This window comes from Prionailurus viverrinus, chromosome C2 (genome assembly GCF_022837055.1).
Source record: "Prionailurus viverrinus isolate Anna chromosome C2, UM_Priviv_1.0, whole genome shotgun sequence".
NCBI classification, from domain to species: Eukaryota; Metazoa; Chordata; class Mammalia; order Carnivora; family Felidae; genus Prionailurus; species Prionailurus viverrinus.
In genome coordinates, this window is record NC_062569.1 from 113,796,660 (window position 1) to 113,817,987 (window position 21,328).

A 21,328-nucleotide genomic window follows, 5' to 3' on the forward strand; every position below is an offset into this window, starting at 1 on the left:
ACGGCAACTTCAAGCACATAGGGGGAGAACTTTTAAAGGAAAACAACTGGTAAGATGTCTAACTCACATCAAGCACTCAGCATGTGTTTGTTAACTCAATGACAGAATTGCCTTAAAAATGCTCTTGTGTTAAGTTCTTCAAATATTCAATTTCTGTAGCATAAAACTGCTTGGGTAAGTGTAGGAATCAAAAGAGACTTCTAGTAAAAGTTCTCTACTTCTCAGCCCCAGCATAAAGTTCCAGAGACTCTCAGCACCCAACTTCCTTTGAAGAATCTTTCGCTGGGAGTTCTCATGCTATCTGATACTGCTTAATAGCCCTGGACACATACCATTCTCTTCCCTTAAATCCCAGCCCCAGAGAGAAACTCCAATGTCTTCTGAGACTAAGTTCACAAGTCATCTCCAGAACAAACAGATCCTAGCACCCCTTTCCTGCTAACATGGGCAGTTAGCCTCTTATCTGTGGGTGCAAAGAACCTTGAGTGCAGCATTTGCCATATCAGATCATAAAGATCTAGGCACTTAATGCATTTTCCCCACTTGCCTTGTGGCTATTTGAAGGAAGGCACTGTGTCTTAACCATTTTTACATTTTTAAATGCCCCCCACAAAATTTGGCAAATGGTACATATTTACAACTTTTGGGCATGAATGACTAAAATAAAGCAATGATAGTAAGTGCTTAGTGTGTGATTTATTCCAGACTGCCTTCACTATTATCGATTATATAAAAGTGTTTTAAATTCTGAACTCTAGGCTCATTTTAGTATCCTAACACTAAAAATGTATGGCAGAAATATTTGATGTTCTATTTTTTTCAGATTAAACATATAATTAACAAAACATTGTAGAACCCACATGAATAAGAAATCCAGCCACCAGTATTCCAATATCTAAATAATGCTTTTTCTCCCCTGCTTTAAAGCAGTAACATTAAGAACACTAGACTCATTTACGCTATAAAACAGATGGTAAACCTTCTTGGACAGGTCAAATTTTTATGAACTGTGCCCCTCACATATTTCTTGAATTTTAGCTGAAATAATGTATTTCAATATCTATAATTGCTGGTCCCTGAAATCCAATCCACCACCATTGTGAAAACTTGTATTGGCTACATGCATGTTTTTACTGTCCATTACAAAGCAGCTAAACAAGATGACTAGGGAAAAAGCTTTGCCTTATGAAAGTAGTTTTAGCTCCAGAATGAGTGTCAGGCTAGATCAAAGACTTATAATGAAACAAACTAAAAAACGAATAAGGTAATTGCCTGTGAAAACATACAAGAAGAGAAAAATACATGGTACTTTACAATACAGGTAAAGTAACGTTATTGGTGAAATCTGATATCAAAATACATTAATTAATCAGAATAACACAAGAGCCTTCAGAGCAACATGTGAAGATTGAGAAGCCCGAATAAATGACAAGAAATGTGTGGTCAGTTTTTCTTTCAAAGCTTTAATGTTTTATATTTAAAATCTACTCTCAACAGGCTGCAATATTTTCTCCTTCAAAAGATCAATAAAATAATTCTGAAGATATGGATACACAAATGTACATGATTCCAAAGAAATATGAAATGATATAGAAATCAGAATTCAATTTAAGTAAACTGACATTCTCTTCCTACCAACTCCCTCCTAAAAAGACCTCAGGACATTTTATCCTGCATCAATCCTAATGCACCATTTGATCTAAAAGGTCTTCTATAAACCATATACAAAAAATCCATTAAATGTCAACTCACTGTAATAATGCCTTTTGGTAGTTTTGGAGTCCTTTCAGGGGTGAGGAGAATCATTTTCTCCATTTTTTAGGATTTTCTGGGTACTTTCAACTAAAATGATTACACTGATTTATATGAACTAGTTTAAATTTGTAGCCAGATAATCTCCTGTAGCACCTGGTGGAAATGTTATATGCTTGAAACTAAAACATACATTGCTTATACTAAACAACTATATAATCATGTTTAAAGCACTGAACATCAAAGTTTCAAGCCTAGCTTCGTGTACTATAATTAGTTGTGTCGGGTACTGATGAGCAACACTCCCTCTTTTTAAAAGATTAGTCATGTCACCAATGTAGTCTATTTTCTACAGCATTCTTTCTCAGGTTGCAGTCGAGTCTCCATAATTGAATAGTATAAGAATATAAAACTGTCCTTTAATTGTTAAGTTTTTGCCTGGTAAATAAAATAGAAAATGGAAATATCAAAAACATGTAACTTTAAAAATAAAATCTGAAGATGGAAAATTAAAATTTTATAAGCTGCACAGAGAAAATGGAGTATTAATTACACATATTATATAAATTGTCCATGGGATCTACAGCTTATCCTACACAACCAAAGTTAATATGATCCTAACAATAGTAAGAACCAAATAAGACAGGCTCTCTGCTCCTCTCCATTTGACAGACAGCCACATTTTCTTGAACAGTGCCAGCTGCATCCCTGAGACTTGATGGTGAAGGTTGGAGTAAATGGATTTGGCTGTACTGGTGTCTGATCACAAGGGCTGCTTTTTAAGTCTTGCAAAGTTGATACTGTTGCCACCAATTTGTTGACCTCAATTACATGGTCTACATATTCTGGTATGACTCCACCCATGTCAAACTCAATGGTACAGTCAAGGCTGAGAATGGGAAATTTGTCAGCAAAGTCCATCTCCACCTTCCAGGAGTGAGATCCTGCCAACAGCAAACTGAGTGATGCTAGTGCTGAACATGTTGTGGAGTCTACTAGTGTCTTTACCACCAAGGAGAAGGCTGGGGTTCACTCAAAGGATGAAGCCAAGAGGGTCATTGTCTCTGCCCCTTCTGTTGATGCCCTCATGTTTGTGAGGAGGGTGAACCATCAGAAGCAGGACAAATCCCTCAAGATGGTCAGCAATGCCTTCTACCCCACCAGCTGCTTGGCCCCTCTGGCCCAGGTCATCCATAGCAACTTTGGCATAGTGGAGGGACTCGTGACCACAGCTGATGCCATCAGTGCCAGCTGGCAGACTGACAGCCCCTTTGTGAAGCTGTGGTGTGATGGCCAAGGGGCTGCCCAGAACGTCATCCCTGCTTCTATTGGCACTGTCAAGGTGGTGGGCAAGGCCATCCCTGAGGCCAAGTGGAAAGCTCACTAGAATGCCGTTATGTGTCCTTATCCCTAATAGGTCAGTTACGGATATGACTTGACACCTGGAAAAAGCTGCCAAATACAAGGATATCAAGAAGACAGTGAAGCAGATACTGCAAGATTATCTCCTGCAAATTTAACAGTAATCCCCACCCTTCCATCTTTGATGCTGGGATTGGCATTGACCTCAATGACTACTTTATCAAGCTCATTTCCTGGTACAACAATGAATTTAGCTACAGAAACCAATGGTGGATCATATGGTCCACATGGCCTCCAATTCAAGGAGTAAGAACCCTCTGAACCACAAGCTCTATTAAGAGCACAAGAGGAAGAGAGAAGCCCTCAGCTGCTAGGGAGTCCTTGCCCCAGCTCAGCCCCAACTTACAGAGACTGTCATGACCTTGGCGTCGATGTTTCCATCCCAGGCCCCTGAACTTTGTCATATACCACCAATAAAATACACTGTGCCCAAACCAAAAAAAAAAAAAAAAAAGGAGAGCAAGAACAAAGTAACATACCTAGACATTTCAAATATTTAAAGAAGTAGACATATGTACATATTGGAAATGTGAAAAGGTTTTATGCATTTTAGCCCAAGATATACCTACCTATCATGTAAAGATTTATTAAGCCTCCAGGTACCAACCACAGCTATATTCTTTTCTGTATATATTTGATATTCCTGATATTTCAAAGGTCAACCAAAGACATTTGTCATTCTTCAAAGGAAATCCTAAATAATAGCCTAAAAATAACAGCCTTAGAGCAAAGTATCTAACTCACTTTAAAAAAATATGATTAAGCTACCTTCTCAGCATTAAGATAGATTTCCTTTCAAATTACAGTCAAGAATATCTTCTCTCATAATAGGAAAGGCTTTTAACTTTTCCGTATAAAGAAAAGCTGTGAATCCAGCAATTTTTTTTTAAATCACAATAAAGCTTTGGCAGAAAATTTTTTCATGATGGATATGAATCTGTTGAAAACATAAAAATCATAAAACTTAAACTTTTTAAAGATTTCAACCCAACAGTGAAGTAGTTTCCTAATAAACTGCAATGAAGGCGTAAGTTAATGTATGGAAAACAATCTAAAAGTTGTCACCAAACAGGTTTAATGAAAGGCTTTACGGATATTAAAAATGAAATTGGCATAGTCAACATAAAAACAATTACAAAGCTGTTTATTATTTTTAATTAAGCGAAATGAAATAATTTGTAACTTTTGAGCAGGATTTTTTTCTGAACACACTTCAAATTATAGTTAATAACTTAACTAAATTTTGAAAACTGTAATTAATAGTGACTTAAAAAGTATGCTTGATATTATAGTAATGGACAGCATTATACAGCACAGATTATTTTATAAACTTGTGTAAATTAAGCTATTAGCCCTTTTTAGTACACTCTCTGATTATAAAAGACCTACAGAGAAAAAAAAGTAGGGGCATTTTTACATGAGAAAGATGATGCAAAGCCTTTAGTTAATTAAAAAATTGAAGTTATAAAAAAATTGAAATTTTGTGTGACACTCAAATCTCCTACCGATTTCAGAAGTGTAGACTCTAATGAGAGAAAACACTCTCCAAAGGCCTGAGCTAGAAGGAGAGCCATTCTAGATTTCTAAGTCAGCCTGACTGTACACTAACTTTGTTTAAACCAAAAGCCTGATTTATGGCTCACCAAACATACACTGTATACTGATTTTATAAATGAGTTGCCTAACAGAAAACCATCTGTCCTTGCAATATTGATCAATGCTCCTATTCCCTGCATTCTTGACCTTAAAACTTGTGATTCCTGCTTATATGCTAGTCTATAATCTTTTGAGCTTTCGTAAGATGTAAAAACATATATAACCCTGTAAAAACTGTTTATCACCCAGAGCACTTTCTTCCCTGTGAAGAGTGTGCTTCCCAGGCAGCTGTTCTAACTTGGGCTTCAATAACACTCTCTTTCTTACCTTCAGAGATTCTTATATACAAGGTTTATTAATTATGCATCAGCAACTCTTAATTTTAAATAATATTTTATATTTGGAATATTCTCATGATCGCAATAAAAAATTAAATATATCCTTGCTTTTAGTAAATTCATTTCACAAAACTAAAACAACTTTAATACTTATAATGCAGTCTCAAAATTATTAGTAAATATCTTTTCCATATATATGCAAAATATTTAAATATCTAAAATTAGTTATAAGTAGTCCTTAATCATATTGTCAAAATAAACTATTAACAAAAATGGTATGTCAATTCTTAAATTGACATGTGACAGTAGGAAGTCACTAAACTGCAATTCTATACCTGATAATTTGTAGGACTTCTGGAGCTGGGCCAGAGGAGGCTTGTATCTCAGTCAAGACAAAAGCTTTGCAGGGGTGGTTCTGGTAACTGCCTTAAGCAATTATTTATTTATTTTTTTTAAGGTTATTTTTGGGAGAGAGAGAATACACGTACATGTGAGCAGGGGAGGGGCAGAGAGAGAGAGAGAGAGACGGGGGGGTGGGGGAGAGAGAGACTCACCAGCAGGCTCTGCACAGTCAGCATGGAGCCTAGCCTGACATGGGGCTTGATCTCACTAACCATAACATCATGACCCGAACTAAAATCAAGAGTCGGATGCTTGACTCAGCCACCCAGGTGCCCGGGCTGTAAGCAATTATTCTATTAATAAGGAGGGTTTTACTAACAAGAAATAAGAGGCAAGGTAACCTCTTCCATTTTCTACTGTCCAGTACCAAAGAAATGAACTCGACTAATCAAAACCAAAGAGGGGGATTAACAAGAAAAAAAGAAAAAACACAAACTTTCCATTCCACATAATTTCCACATAATAGCCTCAAAATCCTTACCACTTTAAATTACTTTGGTACAAAAAGTCATCTGGAGAGGTTGTTAGAAGACTGCTGGGCACCACTCCCAGAAATTCTGATTTAGTGGGTCTGAATCAAAAAATTTGCATTTCTAATGATTCCCAGGTGATGTTGATGCTGCTAATCCAACCACCACATTTTAGACAGAACTCCTTTAGACAATCCTTTATTACCGAGGTACCCCAATTTAACCATTTTTCTGCTGTTGGACATTTATTTCCAATGATATGTTCCTGTAAATAATATTTCAGTGAACACCTCCTTATATAATTAGAAATAACCTATAAGCTTTCTAAGCTTGATACATATTGCTCTAAAATATGCCTCCACTCCTATCACTGTATATGGAGCATCAGCTCTATCAACTTTGAGTAATACAGAGTATATCATTTATTATTTTAGTAAAATTTTATAAAAGTTATTCCATTTTAGTTGGCATTTCCTTGATTGCTGGTGAGAATAAACCTTTTTCCACTTATGTATTAGCAGTTTGTATTTTTGTTTATATTGTTTCACTTTTTTTTTCCCTATTGAGTTAGTGTCTAAAATGCTGATCAGCTCTGGGGCGCCTGAGTAGCTCAGTTGGTTAAGCTTCCAACTCGGGCTCAGGTCATGATCTCAAGGTTCATGGGTTTGAGCCCCGCATCAGTGGGCTCTGTGCTGATGGCTCAGAGTCTGGAGCCTTTGTAGATTCTCTCTCCCTCTCTCTCTGCCCCTGACCTGCTTACACTGTTTCTCTCAAAAATAAATATATACAAAAATTTTTTTTGAATAAAATGCTTATCAGTCAAAGCATTCTCTGACATCTTTTTGTATCGAATTTTCTCACTTTCCAATATAATGTATCACTGTTTATTTTGTTTGACATAGGGAGTTTGAAAATTAAAAGTAATCCAGGGGCACCTGGCTGGCTCAGTCAGTTAAGTGGCCGACTCTTGATTTTAGCTCAGGTCATGACCTCTCAGTTCATGAGTTTGATCTAGCCCAGAGCCTGCTTGGGATTTTTGCTTTTCTTCTCTCTCAGAGCCCCTCCTCCACTCGTGTGTTTGTGTGTGTGGGGGGGGGGGGGGGGGCAGGGGGATGTGCACATGCTCTTCTTGCTCTCAAAATAAACGTTAAAAAAAAGTAATCTTGGGGTGCCTGGGTGGCTCAGTTGGTTGAACGTCCGACTTCAGCTCAGGTCATGATCTCATGGTTCATGGGTTCGAGCTCACATCAGGCTCTGTGCTCACAGCTCGGAGCCTGAAGTCTGCTTTGGATTCTGTGTCTCCCTCTCTGCCCCTCCTCTGCTTGTGCGCTCTCTCAAATATAAATAAACATTAAAAAAATTTTTTTAAAGTAATGCAGTTTACTGGTCTTTCCTGATACTTTCCATTGCTATCATGCTTAGAAAGTGGTTTCTCATCAAAACAGAATAAGTCATATTTAGCTAGTTTAGTTTTGTACTTTTTAAAATCATTTGTTACTGAATTTTAATTATTTTATTGTAACAATGAGATAAGTATCTAGCTTTTTGTTCCCTCCAAATTGTTAACCAATTTCCCCAAGTGTTCCTTTCTATAATATGGAAAACAATTAAAAAAAAAAAAAAGAATATGTAAAAATGCCATCACATTCAAGGGTTAAAATCACATATATATAAGGGTCTACTTCTGGATGATCTATTCTGTTTCACTTAAATGTTTAGTAAGTATTACATTAGTATGACACTGTTTCAAATTATGTGGCTTTATCAGTACACTGACATTTGGTAGGGCAAGCCCTACCACATCAGTCTTGATGGGCAAACTCAAGTCTATCAGGGTCTCAGTTCTCACAACTGTAAGTTGGGTCTATGCCTACCTTTGAAGCTTGCCTATGAGGAATTAATTCAAAGTACGTATATGAAGACACTGAAATTATAAAGAACTAAACAGCTCTAAGTTATCGTCTATTTCTGACTATATTATTATAGATGACCTCTTAAAATGATACAAATAATTCACAAGTAGAAGCTAAAATCAATACAACAGGGGCACCTGGGTTGGCTAAGCATCTGACTCTTGTTTTGGCTCAGGTCATGATCTCATGGTTCCTAGTTTGAGCCCTACATTGATCGGGCTCTCCACTGACAGTGTAAAGCCTGCCTGGGGTTCTCTCCCTCCCTCTCTCTCTGTCCCTCCCCAGTTCATGCTCTCTCTCACTCTCAAAATAAATAAAAACATCTTTAAATAAAAATCAATGCAACAGATACTTACTGGTTATGAATGAATACTACTAAGTTACACAAAATGACTAATGGACCAAACATTGTTATATACATTTTCTAAGTAAAAAATATTCCTTCCAAGTTCATTTGAGCAAAAGAAAAACAAGTTGGCGCCTGTCTGTTAATCAAAGACAGAAAAAAAGGGATGATGAAATAATCCTTATATCTACACAAGATTTCAGTTTCTCAGAGCTGTGGAAAAGCATCACAAGGCTAGTTTTACAAGTAGAGTCCATTTAATTTCTTTTCTTAACCCCTTTATTGTCATTCCACAAAGGAAAGATATGAATAGAATGTGCATACAAACCTTAGCACCAAGCTAAGGGTATAAGCAAGGAAGGGACAGAGACAGGGAGACACAGAATCTGATGCAGGCTCCAGGCTTTGAGCTGTCAGCACAGAGACTGATGCGGGCCTTGAACTCACGAACTGTGAGACATGACCTGACCAACTGGGCCACCCAAGCACCCCTCCTTAGCACCATTTCTGTTCCCAAAATGCAGACACTGGTCTTATTGCCTGTCCTAATACAGGAAGAATTCAGACAACAGAAAACACTCTCATTCAAGGAAGTCTTAAATTAGAAATAAATATCGTACTGACAAAGCTGGCACCTAAAAGGTATTGGTACTGCCCCCTAAAATAGCACGAAAGGTCCTAGATTATATGTATGGTACACAAAATCATACAATTTTTTTTTTTTTTTTTTTTTTTTTACCTAGTAGCAAAGACATTACACAATACTTTTTCCAATTCCCTTCATTAATCAGGGTTAGAAGTAAGGCTTAAGAGCTAGGTCCGTAAGTTTAACTTTCTGGCTAAGTAAATTGTAAACTTACTTTAGTAAATCACTGGTTTCCTGTTCACTGTCTTGTGTTGTATCCAAAGAAAAGGAATCTGAGGGCTCTGCTGAGTTGGACTCCGGTTCTTCTGCTGGAAGTGCCTGGGTTCCCAGGGAGCCACCGAAAATCTCCCTTTCTCTTTTGACCCCTTCCTCAGGACGGTCACTGGGATTTTGTAAATCTTTCTCAGTTTTGTCATGGTCATCCTTGAAAGAAGACTGCTTGGCATCACCAAGAGATGATTTTCCTGAGATATTGAATAAGTTACCAAGAAACTGAAAAAAGCTTTCCTTCGGCTGCCTATCACTTTCTCCTATTTTGGTATCTGAAGTGGAGCGGGAGAGGTCATTTGGCTTTTTGGAATCTTCCTGCATTGGAAGAGCGATTAGCTTCTCAGCATGGTTCCTTTTGTGCTCACTTTGGGGAATCTTTGAAAACAAGATAGAGAATTATAAACATCATCATTTAAAAAATAACACAGATTGACTAATAACCTATTATACGACACACTGTGTGCCAGAGGCCAGAGATACATTTGTAAGACTGATGGCTTCTGATTCCTCGGGCCCTTTACAGTCTAATGAAGGGCATGGTCAGCACACATTAAAGCTGTATAGTAAACGTCACACAGAGAGAGAAGTACAGCATGAGTGGGAAGCCAGAACAGGAGTAAGCAGTCCAGGTTTGGTAGCAGTGACAGCAGAGGAGGTTAACTCAGAGGATGATTCCTAGAAGTGCCCTTTGAAGGAGACCTAATATGTGACTCTGTGATGCTTATGCATCTCCCTCCATCCCCATCTCTCATCTCCTCCTCCTCCCCTCCCCCCAACTCTATTTAGTGATGTGTCAGCTTCTAAAGAGTTAAAGATGAACGGAGTTCGGGTACAAAATGAGAAGAGTGAAAGATGTGTATGGAGAGGTAAGTAAAGGGACAGACCATGGCATACGTTATGTATATTTAAATGCGGCTTTCATTACTCTGAGCTAATGGACAGTACTTTCAAGCACTCTGGACCATCAGACAATACCTAGATAGACCTCATTTCGGCACTGTGCTAACCCACGAAGCCGCCACATTGTGTAAAACTGTTCCTCAATAAGATGAGGAAAGAACAGCAACATGGTCTATCAATTCAGAGGAAAGTCCACTATCCTTAATAGTAAAACACAAAACCCTGAGATGTGCATTAATGCAAAGCCTGGGCAGTACTGGGAATTCCTGCAGATGTTAAACAGTTCTGCAGGTATGTTTCACCTGCTCATAGTTAAGTTACTAGGAAAGCAAAGCATATTCATGTGCACTCTCTGTGAGGAAAGACTGAGCTGCTGTATCGACATTCCATGTCACACTCTTTCCTTTATGCCCATGTGCCAACTCAGCCTGTGCCTGCTCACCTACTTGTAAAAGGAATGTCTGTCTGACAGTATCTGTCAGATGTCAAGCTCACTAGTTCTCATAAAAGGAAAGCTCAAGTGCGAGTCAGAGAAAGGTCGGTACACCAAGGTAAAACCACCTTAGGGCACTGTACGTTCACACGATAAAGTTTTATTAAGAGGCTGATCCTCAAGCAGGCAAGAGCATTATAATTATAATGTTATTTAACTTGTCCCATATTTTAATCCGAATTCAAAACAGTTTAAAGAAGTGTTCCACTAACTGCTAATAAAATTTAGCATATTCAAGCTTGAGAAAATGTTTAGAACCTATAAGCCCTGGAAATTAATTTCAAGCAAACAGTATTTTAAGTTTGTTCCCACCTTGGGAGTCAGAGGATATTTTTGAGGAAATACACAGATAGCATTCTTTTTCTATGTGTCAGGAGCTTAATAAAACTTGTGAGTCTCTACATTTAGAATATCATCAACCTTCCAGAGTCACTCAAAGTCTCACCTTTTACTGGTTTCAACTGCAACTTGATCCCACACATCGCCACCTCATCCCTCCAAGTTTCTGCTCATCATGGGAGCCTGCGTTATAAATCAGTTGTGCCCTCTCCTCCCAAAAACAGCATAAAGAGCCTCTTAGTTTGGCAAGAGAAATGCTAGCTGACATTTTGAAAATGCTTCTGTGTATTAAGATATACATTTTTTTGTTCTTTATGCCATTTAATTTGTTGTAATTATCAGCTACAACATTTCTTCCTGTCAAAAGGAACTAAGACTGTAATATGAACAGAATGGTGATTTTTTTTTTTTTCTATAGTTAGTATGAATGACTGCTCTTCCTGGGTAGCTATTTGAAAGGAGTAAACTATAGGCCATTCATTAGAATATTGTAAATATTCTTAAAATGCTTTAAAGATTCACAAGTCTTATAAAATTGGGCAATGGATTTTTTTTAAAAACAGGAAAATTAAGAGAATATGGAGATTACATTTTTTGACATCAATAAAATCCCAAGAATAATTTCTGTCAAAAATACTATATAGGCATCTGACTCTTGATACCGGCTGAGGTCATGATCCCAGGGTCGTGGGATCGAGCCCTGTGTTGGGCTCCGCACTTACCATAGAGCCTGCCTGGGGTTCTCTCGCTCTCCCCCCTGCCCCTCTCCCCTGCTCACATGTGTGCACACACTAAGGAAAAAAAAAAAACTATTTCACTGCCTCAACTATCATTTTTTACTTGATAATTCCTTTCAAAATACTGTAGACTGCTTTCTAAACAACAAAAAAAGATATGTTTGCTAAGTGAAAGCATTTACACTTAACCTTTTTAGAGTTATACATAATTTTTTAAAACAATCGTTTGTTTTTCCTTCCCAATTTTCAGTATTTAAGTATATATATTTTTAATTTTAATGTTTATTTATTTTTACAGAGAGAAAGAGAGAGAGCAAGCCAGGGACGGGCAAAGGGAGAGGGGGAGAGAGAGAATCCCAAGCAGGCTCTGCACTGTCAGTGCAAAGCCAGACCCGGGGCTCGAACTCATGAATTGTGAGATCATGACCTGAGCTGAAACCAAGAGTAGGACACTTAACTGAGTCACCCAGATGCCCCCCAATTTTCAGCTTCTTTGCTATTCTAGAATCTCTGTATCTTCAGTTTACTGAAGAGCATTTTTTTTTGTCCTTAGATGTCTCCATTGCTTAATTTCTCCCTAAATCTCACGAGAAATTTGTTTATAACAAGAAAAAAAAAGTATCTAAATCTAGAAACAAAAACTAGCAGAAAAGTGTACTGCTATTCAAAGTAACACAATAAATTCTATATTTATATAATTAAAATTTTAAGTCTGATCTGAAACAGCTGCTCTTTCCCCTCAGCCTAAACAACAATAAAATTCAGCCTGCCACAAGCTAGGGCCAGTGCTGCCTGCCAGCAGGACTGTCTGCCAATGTTCCAAGGAGTAGAATGAAAGCAGTCAGGATCCAAGCAAACAAAACATCAATTCCAGTTGTTCTCAAAGATGTTGGTATTCTGAACATAACATACAAAGGCTACTGACGAAGGCATATGTTATCTGGGGAACTGGGACATTTTTTTCCTTCATACACGATTTGTTGCAATGCAGTGCCCTTAGGTCAATTTCATCCATCTCTCTACTCTCTTTGCTATGTCCCCAATACATGGAAGCATAGGAAAGCATTAGGGACACTGATTAGTGAAATGTAGCTTCAGCCTCAACGTGCTTATAGTTTAGGCAAGATGGTTATCACTGTGCCACTGTGTGGGGCTTAGAAGAGGTATGCACACAATGGAGGATACAATGAACCTGACTGTGGATGGGGAGAATCCACTGCAAGGAGGAGGGAACATCTGAGCTTGCTCCTAAAGGCTGAGAAGAGCATCCTAGACACACAGTACAGTATGTTCAAAAACAGAAGTATGAACTGTGTTTGTCATGGCAGTGGTGAGGCTGAAGAAGACTGGGTTAAAGAGAATAGAGAATGAGGTTGATAAGATGACTCACAGAAGCAGAGGGAGAGGGACAACAAAGTCAGAGACAACTAAGTTTTCTAAAGTGGGCAACTATTTGAGTAAAGTCAAAAAATGGATATGGGAAATAGGAGAGGTGAGATTAGGGCCTTTGTGGGGTTGGGAGGAGATAAGGCAACAAATTACTTAGATGGCAAATACATTGAATTTTTGGTCCCCTGGTGATGTACAAGTTGAGATGTCTGGAAAATACTCAGAAGCATAGTTTAAGAATGCACTTTGGCAAAACACAGTGTGTGCAGGATAAAGGGGGGGACCAACAAAAGAGCCCTCAGGAAAAAAGATTTTAAAAAGGTGCAAATAGAGAAGAAATGACTGAGTGACGGAAAAGGCAAAAACCAGACCAGCTCATCCCTCCAGAATACTGGTTGCAAAGGACAACGAAGATTTCTAAAAGCAAATGGGGACTAAATGACAAATGCCAATGTGAGGGCAAGAAAGGTGACTATCCTCTCCCACTGTTCTTCAAAAACATTAGGTACACTCATACCTCAGGAATTGTACGTCTACTCTTTCTGCTTAGAATGTTCTTCCCCCACATAGCTGTATGACTCACTCCCGTTCAGACCTTTATTGGAAAGTCATCTCTTCATTGAAACCTTCCCCAGTCATGCTAAAATAGTAAATTCCTCCACTATGAAAGTGCCAGTATCCTCTCTGATTTTTCTCCTTTGTACTTGCCAATATCAAATACACACACACATACACTTATATTATTTAATATCTGTTTCTTCCTATAGAAAGTAAAAACTGCAAGTGCAGGGATTTTTGTCTATTTTATACAGTGTAGTGTCTCTAGCACTTGAAATGTTCCTGACAATAAGAGGTGCTCTCCAATAGTTGTTGAGTTAGTAAATGAGGAACTAGGACTATAGAGAAGCCCTAAGAATGCAGAAGAAATAGTTGCAACAACTCAGGAACTTGCGAGTACAGCCTCCAACTCAAGGTGTTAAGCCAGGAGTAGTAGTTAAACAAGGGAATAGGAACAGTCCATAAATAGAAGGGAGCACTCTGAGAAGTTTTTTAACTTAAAAAAAAAAAAAAAAAAAAAAAAGGAAAGACAGAATATGAGAGTTTAAGGTCCAAGAAAGAATAGATGTATTTTTTAAAAAAATTTTCTTTAATCTTTATTTATTTTTGAGAGAGAGAGAGAGAGAGAGAGAGAGAGAGAGAGAGAGAGAGAGAGACGGAGAGTGGGGGAAGAACAGAGACAGAGGGGGAGACAGAATCTGAAGCAGGCTCCAGGCAGCTGAGCTGTCAGCACAGAGCCTGATGTAGGGCTCAAACTCACAAACCGTGAGATCATGACCTGAGCCAAAGTCAGACACCCAATGGACTGAGCCACCCAGGTACCCCTAGATGGCTTTGTGATCCTGTTCTGTGGATCGGCTCTGCACCTACTGGAAAGGGAGTAACTGCTATACAAGAGAGAAGGATGGCAGGTTCCAGAATAAAAAGCACAAAGTAAGATAGAGACCAGTATAGTCTCTAATACTTCTAATAATAATAAAGGGCAAGTATTATCCTTAGAGAAGAGTAGAGACATTTCCCCCTTCCAGGTAAAGAGGTAAGGAAGTGGCTAAGACCTGAGCAATGCTGTGAGGGGAGAAGCCAAAGATCAAGGTCCAACAAGTGGCTGTGACCTCAGTAAAGTGAGAGGAGAGATAACAAGCCAAAGGAGGGACACATAGGTGGAGCTGGGATTTGGGTTCCCCAAATAGAGAACACCTGGAAGATTGTTTTTGGGGAATGTAGTAGTAATTGGCTGAAATGGGTATACCAAGTAGCAGTTAGGGTCAAGGCAAACTTGAAAGCATTCACTCATTCAGTAAGTAAATAACGAACAAAAGGATACCATTCCAGGTGTTTAGATGCAACAGTAAAAACAACAAACAAACAAACAACCACCAAGAGCACTGCTTTCATGAAACCCACATTCTAGTGATGTAAGAATTTGTTTGCAGGTCTAACTAGTATTGGAGTGTATCACCTCCTATGAGCAGTCTATAGCAGGGAACAGGTGGCAGGTGCTGTCCCAACATTGTGATTAGCACAGGACATAAGGTCAAAAAGGTCACGGGGTAGAGTGTGTCACCATAGAGACTGTTGAGTGGAAAACAGTGAAGAGCCAGGTGACTCTTCCTTTACCGTGTCAAGCATCTGACTTCATCATCCTTTCTACCTCAGACTCTGCCTTTACTGCACATAGCAAGGGTAATACTTCAGACACCCTGACTCACAGATCCTTAGCGCTCTCAACTCCAGTGACTTCCAACGCCACTTTTCTTGCCTCTTTGGTTAACTCTGACCCTAGTGGTTACCCATGACTGTGTCACCTCTGAAACTCCATCTCAAGCATTCCCCAGTGTCCCCACCTTCTCATCTTTCCGGCTGTCTTACCACACTGTCCCCTGCCTCATCACAGCTTCTGTCCTCTCTTACACTGTCCCTTTCAGTTCCCACAAATTTTCCTGTATTTTCTATCTGGCCCTCAAATGACGAATAACCTCAAAGTCTCTTTGTTTTATTCCTTGGCCATCCCCACCCAGAAAATTTCCAGTTTTATCTTTTCTGCCTAAGTGAATGAGTCTTGCTTTAAAAAGCCCCAAGTATATGCACGCTATGCAGATACAGGCAGCCAATAATTCACAATTTACAGCCTCTGCTGGAAATCTGTCTGTACTCTTTCCTCATTTTCCACAGCAGCTACTTCCCACCTCTCTTACTCCCTTCACTATCCCACAGACTTGCTCAGCAGAGCCCCCTACCCTCTCTTTCATGCAGATGATCCCTCACAGCTCTGACTCTAGCAGGATCTGTGCGCCTTCCTTCACTGATGCTCTTCATGAAGGAAGGACTCCTCACCCAAGGCGAATTTCTCCACCACGGCACCAGTTGAGTCCTTGTTGTCTCCTTGGGAATTAAAGTTCCTCATCTGCCCCTTCTGTTAGCCCACCGTTCATAAGTAAATGTCCAAGGAAAGCCCTCTCCACTCTTTACTAACAACCTCCTCAAAAAAGGATTCCTAACTCTCACCATCTTCTTTCCCCTTTCCTCCCAAATCACTCCTTAAGCGCTTGCATAATCTAGCTTCCTCCCCAGTTGTGCTGACCACAATCTCTAAAATACACTGTCCTACTTGCTAATACACTTTCCTCCCGCCTCATCCTGCTCTTACATGAGTGTCTGCAGAATGTGAGATTTAATCCCTTCCTGATAACCAATCTTCCTTTGGCTTCTATGACATTACTCTGAGATTTACCTTCTTCTCTAAACTTTTTCCATCTCCTTCCAGTTCACATCATTCTAGCCATCCCTTATGTAACATGTTGCTCCAATTTCTAGCCTAGGACTGCTTTATCTTCATGATCATCTTATCAGGTTTCATTTCCCACAGATTAATCAGAGGATTCCCAGATTTTTATTTGTAGCTCAGACAGTATATCTGATATATTAGTTATAACTATCAATTCACCATCCATATCCACCTGGATACTTCATTGGAACCTCTAGCTAAACACATCCAAAACTGACCTATGCTTGGTTTCCACTCTTCCTTTTTCTGCAAACCTTAACATTCCCATTTGTTAAAAAGTCAGACAAAATCATCAGGATACCATGACCTCTCCCCTAGAATACTGCCAGCAGTGACTTAATCTGTTTCCTTGCTTGCACTGTCTCCAGTCTACTCTCCAGATAAAAACTAGAGCAGTCTTTTAGAATTCAAATCTGATCATCCTTAAAGACCTTTAAAGGCTATGCATTGCTGTCAGGATAAAATCCAAACTCTCAAGTATGGCACTCAAGGTACTGGTGGGTGGAGGCCCCTGTGTCTTTCTCCAATTTCATCTCTTGCCACTCACAATGCTTGCAATGTCTAATGTCATCATATCCATCCCCATTCAGTCCTCCATCTCCTCTCTCCCCTCTCTCTTCTTCTTACTACAGAACGTCCTTGCAATAATGCTATTCCCACTGCTGAGACCACTTATTCCTTGTCCTCTTTGCCTGGGAAATTTCTAATACAACTCAGGTTTTTCAGAATGAAAATCACCTATGTACATGTTCTTCCAATAAACATCCCTACCATCCTGTTTTCCCTGCCACCACAAGGTAAAGGCAAACAATTTTATATGCTTTCACCAAGAGGAAGACTATCACCTAAATTATTAACAGGTACTAAAATCTGACACTCATAAACTAAAAAAAACAGCTGCTTACTAGAGAATTCTGGTTGGTTTGCTAAGACATCTGGCTGTTAACACATTACCTGACAAATTTGCCAAATTCTGAAATTCTACCACCAATAGTTACTATTTCTTCAGTTTTGAGGGAGATATTTATTATCAGATTTTTACTGATATCCTGAGTTAGCTATAGTTTAAGTAGTGCTAAAATTTTTAATCAAAATCACTATTTACTTTCATCATAATGGATTTAATTTGTGGGATGTTGTTTAATTAACTATAAACTATTGAGACATATTTACATGAATACTTTTTTCCAATAAATGGGTTTCACAACTAATGGTAAGGTGCAAAGGTGAGCTATTTATACCCTTATTGTTAAAGGAATTTTTGTTTGAAAGGTAATATTACATTTTTATCACAGAATTATTTTTCCACTAAAAAATTAGAACAGGCCAGCCGGTTGGACATCAACTATTTCACCCTGACTAATCTGGTTATTGTTTAACATAATAAGTTATCTGCAACTTTTAGTCATGACATATCTGTGCTGTGATGAGTTCTGAGATGTCACAAATAATTTATTACTAAAATTAGTTAAAAAGCTGAAGTTTGGGGCACTTGGGTGGCTCAGTCAGTTAAGCTTTTGATTTCGGCTCTGGTCATGATCTCATGGTCTGTGAGTTGAACCCCACATTGGGCTCTGTGCTCACAGCTCAGAGCCTGGAGCTGCTTCGGATTCTGTGTCTCCCTCTCTGCCCTTCCCCTGCTCACACTCTGTCTCTAAAAAATACATTTTTAAAAAGCTGAAATTTCACTTACAAATAATATTCTAGAATGGGGGGGGGGTGCCTGGGTGGTTTAGTCAGTTAAGCATCTGACTCTTGACTTAGGCTTAGGTCATGATTTCACAGTTTCATGAATTCAAGGGCCACATAAGGCTCTGCACTGACCCTGCAGAGCCTGCTTGGGATTCTCTCTCTTTCTCCCCCTCCCCTGCTTGTGCTCTCTCTCAAAATAAATAAATAAATTTAAATGCTCTAGCATGAAATCAAGTTTTATCTGTGATGATACTTTCAGTTTTTCATTTCCATGTAATTTCTGACAAAGCGATGTAGTTATATATAGTGTACCAAACAAGTGCCCATAACCACAGGTGACCCAAGACAGTCATCTATCATCTGTGTCAGAGGAAAAAAAAAAACATAAGAGTAAAAAACTGCCGGTCTAAAATAAGAAAAGTCTCAGCTATAGAGTAGCAATGGGTATGGACAGGAAGAAAGGGCTGTTGATGGTCCCTGGCACAATGAAGAGACAAAATGACAGAGTCATTTCCAGATGTCAAGATAGGGTAATTGGTGGCACCTTGAAGCAAGATAGGGAATACAGAAGAGAAGGAAATTAGGATAAAATAGACTGAGTTCAACTTTGAGACCGTCAAATCTTATACCCAGTGACACTGACAGGAAAGGTGCAAAGAATTGGCTCTCTTACCCTAAAGCTCAGGAGAACACATTGGGCTGGAAGGACAGATGTGAGCCTTGTCAAGTGTTAAGATGTAGGTAGAAATTCAATCAACCAGGGCAGGTGTGTAAGGAAAGAAGAAAGAGGAACCAAATGACATAAGATAGGAGAAAGGCCACTCCTTTCTGTTATGGTATCAAGATTTCTCTGATGAAAACACTGGGCCAGAAGAATAAATGTTTTTAATTCTATGAGAGCTTTCTGGAACCCCCTTCTAATGTTCTCAAATCAGTATGTGGCACCCATGGAGGAAAATATACTCACAGAAATCTGGAGTATGTAGATAACCTTTCATAGACAGCTTCCATTTGATAAGGTACTCCATCATACCACAAAACAGGACCACTACTGGTCTCTGACAGAATGGAGCTGCCACAAATCAAACCAGATACCTTATACTACATTCAACACCCGGAACTCTAAGGATCAAGGCCCCAGACCAGCACCAGCTACACTGACAGGCTCTGGCCCTGGCAGTTCCTTTGGTCATCTGGACTACACAGTGATACACAGTGCAATCTCCACTTCGGGCACCTGACAGCCTCAGTCTTTATAGAAGGAATTAAGGGCTGAGAATTTTTTACTTCTGGCTAAATTTCAATGTGTGTACCTCCATGTGTGCCTTCTTTTCAAATGTGATAGAGAGTTAACGTTTCTAGTAACTACTTCTATACTATTCACCCAGAAAAAGTCAGCATCATTCTCAAAGAGTCATTTCTAAGTTTCAGCTAGACTTTATACGGCAAGAAGGCAGCTCTTTTCCTGAGTACCTATTTTGTGTCCAGCATCAGGTAGTGCTGTATGTGTTATCTTGGTTAATTCCAAAGCACTTCTATGAAACAGGATTTGAACAACCTTCCACACACTCCCACTGCAGATCAGCAAACCAAAGTTCAAAGAAGTTGAGTAAATTTTCCAAGATTACAAAACTATCACATGGAAAGCTGGGATTTAAGCCCAGATCTGTCTGATTCCAAAGACTGTTCTTTCCATCACTGCACATGTAATTTTAAAACTTTTCCAAGGAGGCCCATGGTTGGCAGAGGCAGATAAGTAGTGGCTCACTATGAGACAACTCATTCCATCATCAACATTCCTATCAACTAAAGCTTTAATCTATTTATAAATGGGTTCCAAAAGTGACTACAATTGAATTTTTTTTTAAAGAGTTCTTGTATTTGAAAAAAAAATTGGGGGGCACCTGGGCAGCTCAGTCGGTTAAGCGTCCGACTTCAGCTCAGGTCGTATCTCACAATTTGTGAGTTTGAGCCCCCATCGGGCTCTGTGCTGACAGCTCAGTGCCTGGAGCCTGCTTTGGATTCTGTGTCTCCCTCTCTTTCTGCCCCTTCCCTGCTCATGCTCTGTCCCTCTCTCCTTCAAAAATAAGTAAGTACATTAAAAAAAATTGAAAAAGAAAAATTTGAAAATCTCTACATAAAACTGACGTTTTACTGCCGCTATTATCTGTATTGCTGAGAAAAAAGATAGCAAGCATTTATTAAGGCCATAATTTATTTAAAAAATTACTCCAGTAAGCAACTTCCCCCTAGCCTAACCAAGAAAACATTTAACACATTTAAATTTGGCTATCATTTCACTTTCGGCCAAGAAAAAGGTGAAAGAGACCAATAAGGAAGGAAGAGTTACGCATATCAAAATATGAACAGATGTATATATTGAGTATGTCCATCTTACTAAACAGCACTGTACACTCAATAGATTAGTAGAAAGAACAGTTAGTGACTATTTCTCTTCAATAAGAACTTCTTGAGCTACAATTTTCCCATCTTTACCTGGCAATAGTTAAAAAAAAAAAATGTGTGTGTGGGGGGGTCTGGGTGGCTCAGTTAAGTGGTCAACTCTTGATTTCAGTTCAGGTCATGACCTTGGGGTTCATGGGTTCTAGCACCATGGCAGGCTTCGCACTGACAGCGCAGAGCCTGCTTGGGATTCTCTCTCTCCCTCTCTCTGCCCCTCCCCAGCTTATGTTCTTTCCCTCTCTCAAAATAAATAAACATTAAAAAAAAAAAGTATGAGTCTTTGTTGTTAAGTGACTTATTCACAGGATTAAAAATAGATGTTATGAATCATAAATCATAGTAATATGCACTAGACTGATACTCCTTGATTATTCATAGGTACATCATAGGCATCTATAAACCGCCTGTTAAAAACCACTCTAGAAACTTCACGAAAGTTTTATGATTAGTTATAAGCAGCAGTTCTAACATGGGAAAAAAGTTAAATTTTATATAAAGCAGATGTCAAGCTATTGAGAACAGGCCTAATAACCATCAATTTATTTAGGACTGGGTTGGAGAATCTGTAACCTATGGTCCAAATTTAATTCACTTTACTTAGCTAATGACTCATTTCTGAAAATAGAATCTAATTTTTTAATAAGATTTCTTTTTGGTAAATCTAGTTTATGAATATATCTTATAAATTAAGTTCACAAATGCGGAACATTATACAGAACTGTATCTGAATTCTCGTCTCCTCACACTAACAGCATAGGTTTGTTAAGTGACAATCTTTGAGATTCACTTTCTTCAATTATAAAAAGACAAAAATTCT

General features: G+C 38.8%; 1 protein-coding gene across 3 annotated transcripts in view; it reads right to left on the reverse strand.

Moving 5' to 3' along the window:
• The window catches only part of CRYBG3 (crystallin beta-gamma domain containing 3), a 127,683-nt gene that overhangs the window by 83,166 nt on the left and 23,189 nt on the right, over positions 1-21,328 (reverse strand). For all 3 annotated transcript variants that reach the window (XM_047876289.1, XM_047876287.1, XM_047876288.1), the window contains exon 3: positions 9,100-9,530. In XM_047876289.1, the coding sequence (XP_047732245.1) occupies positions 9,100-9,530 (431 nt within the window). The remainder of the gene's footprint in view (positions 1-9,099; positions 9,531-21,328) is intronic.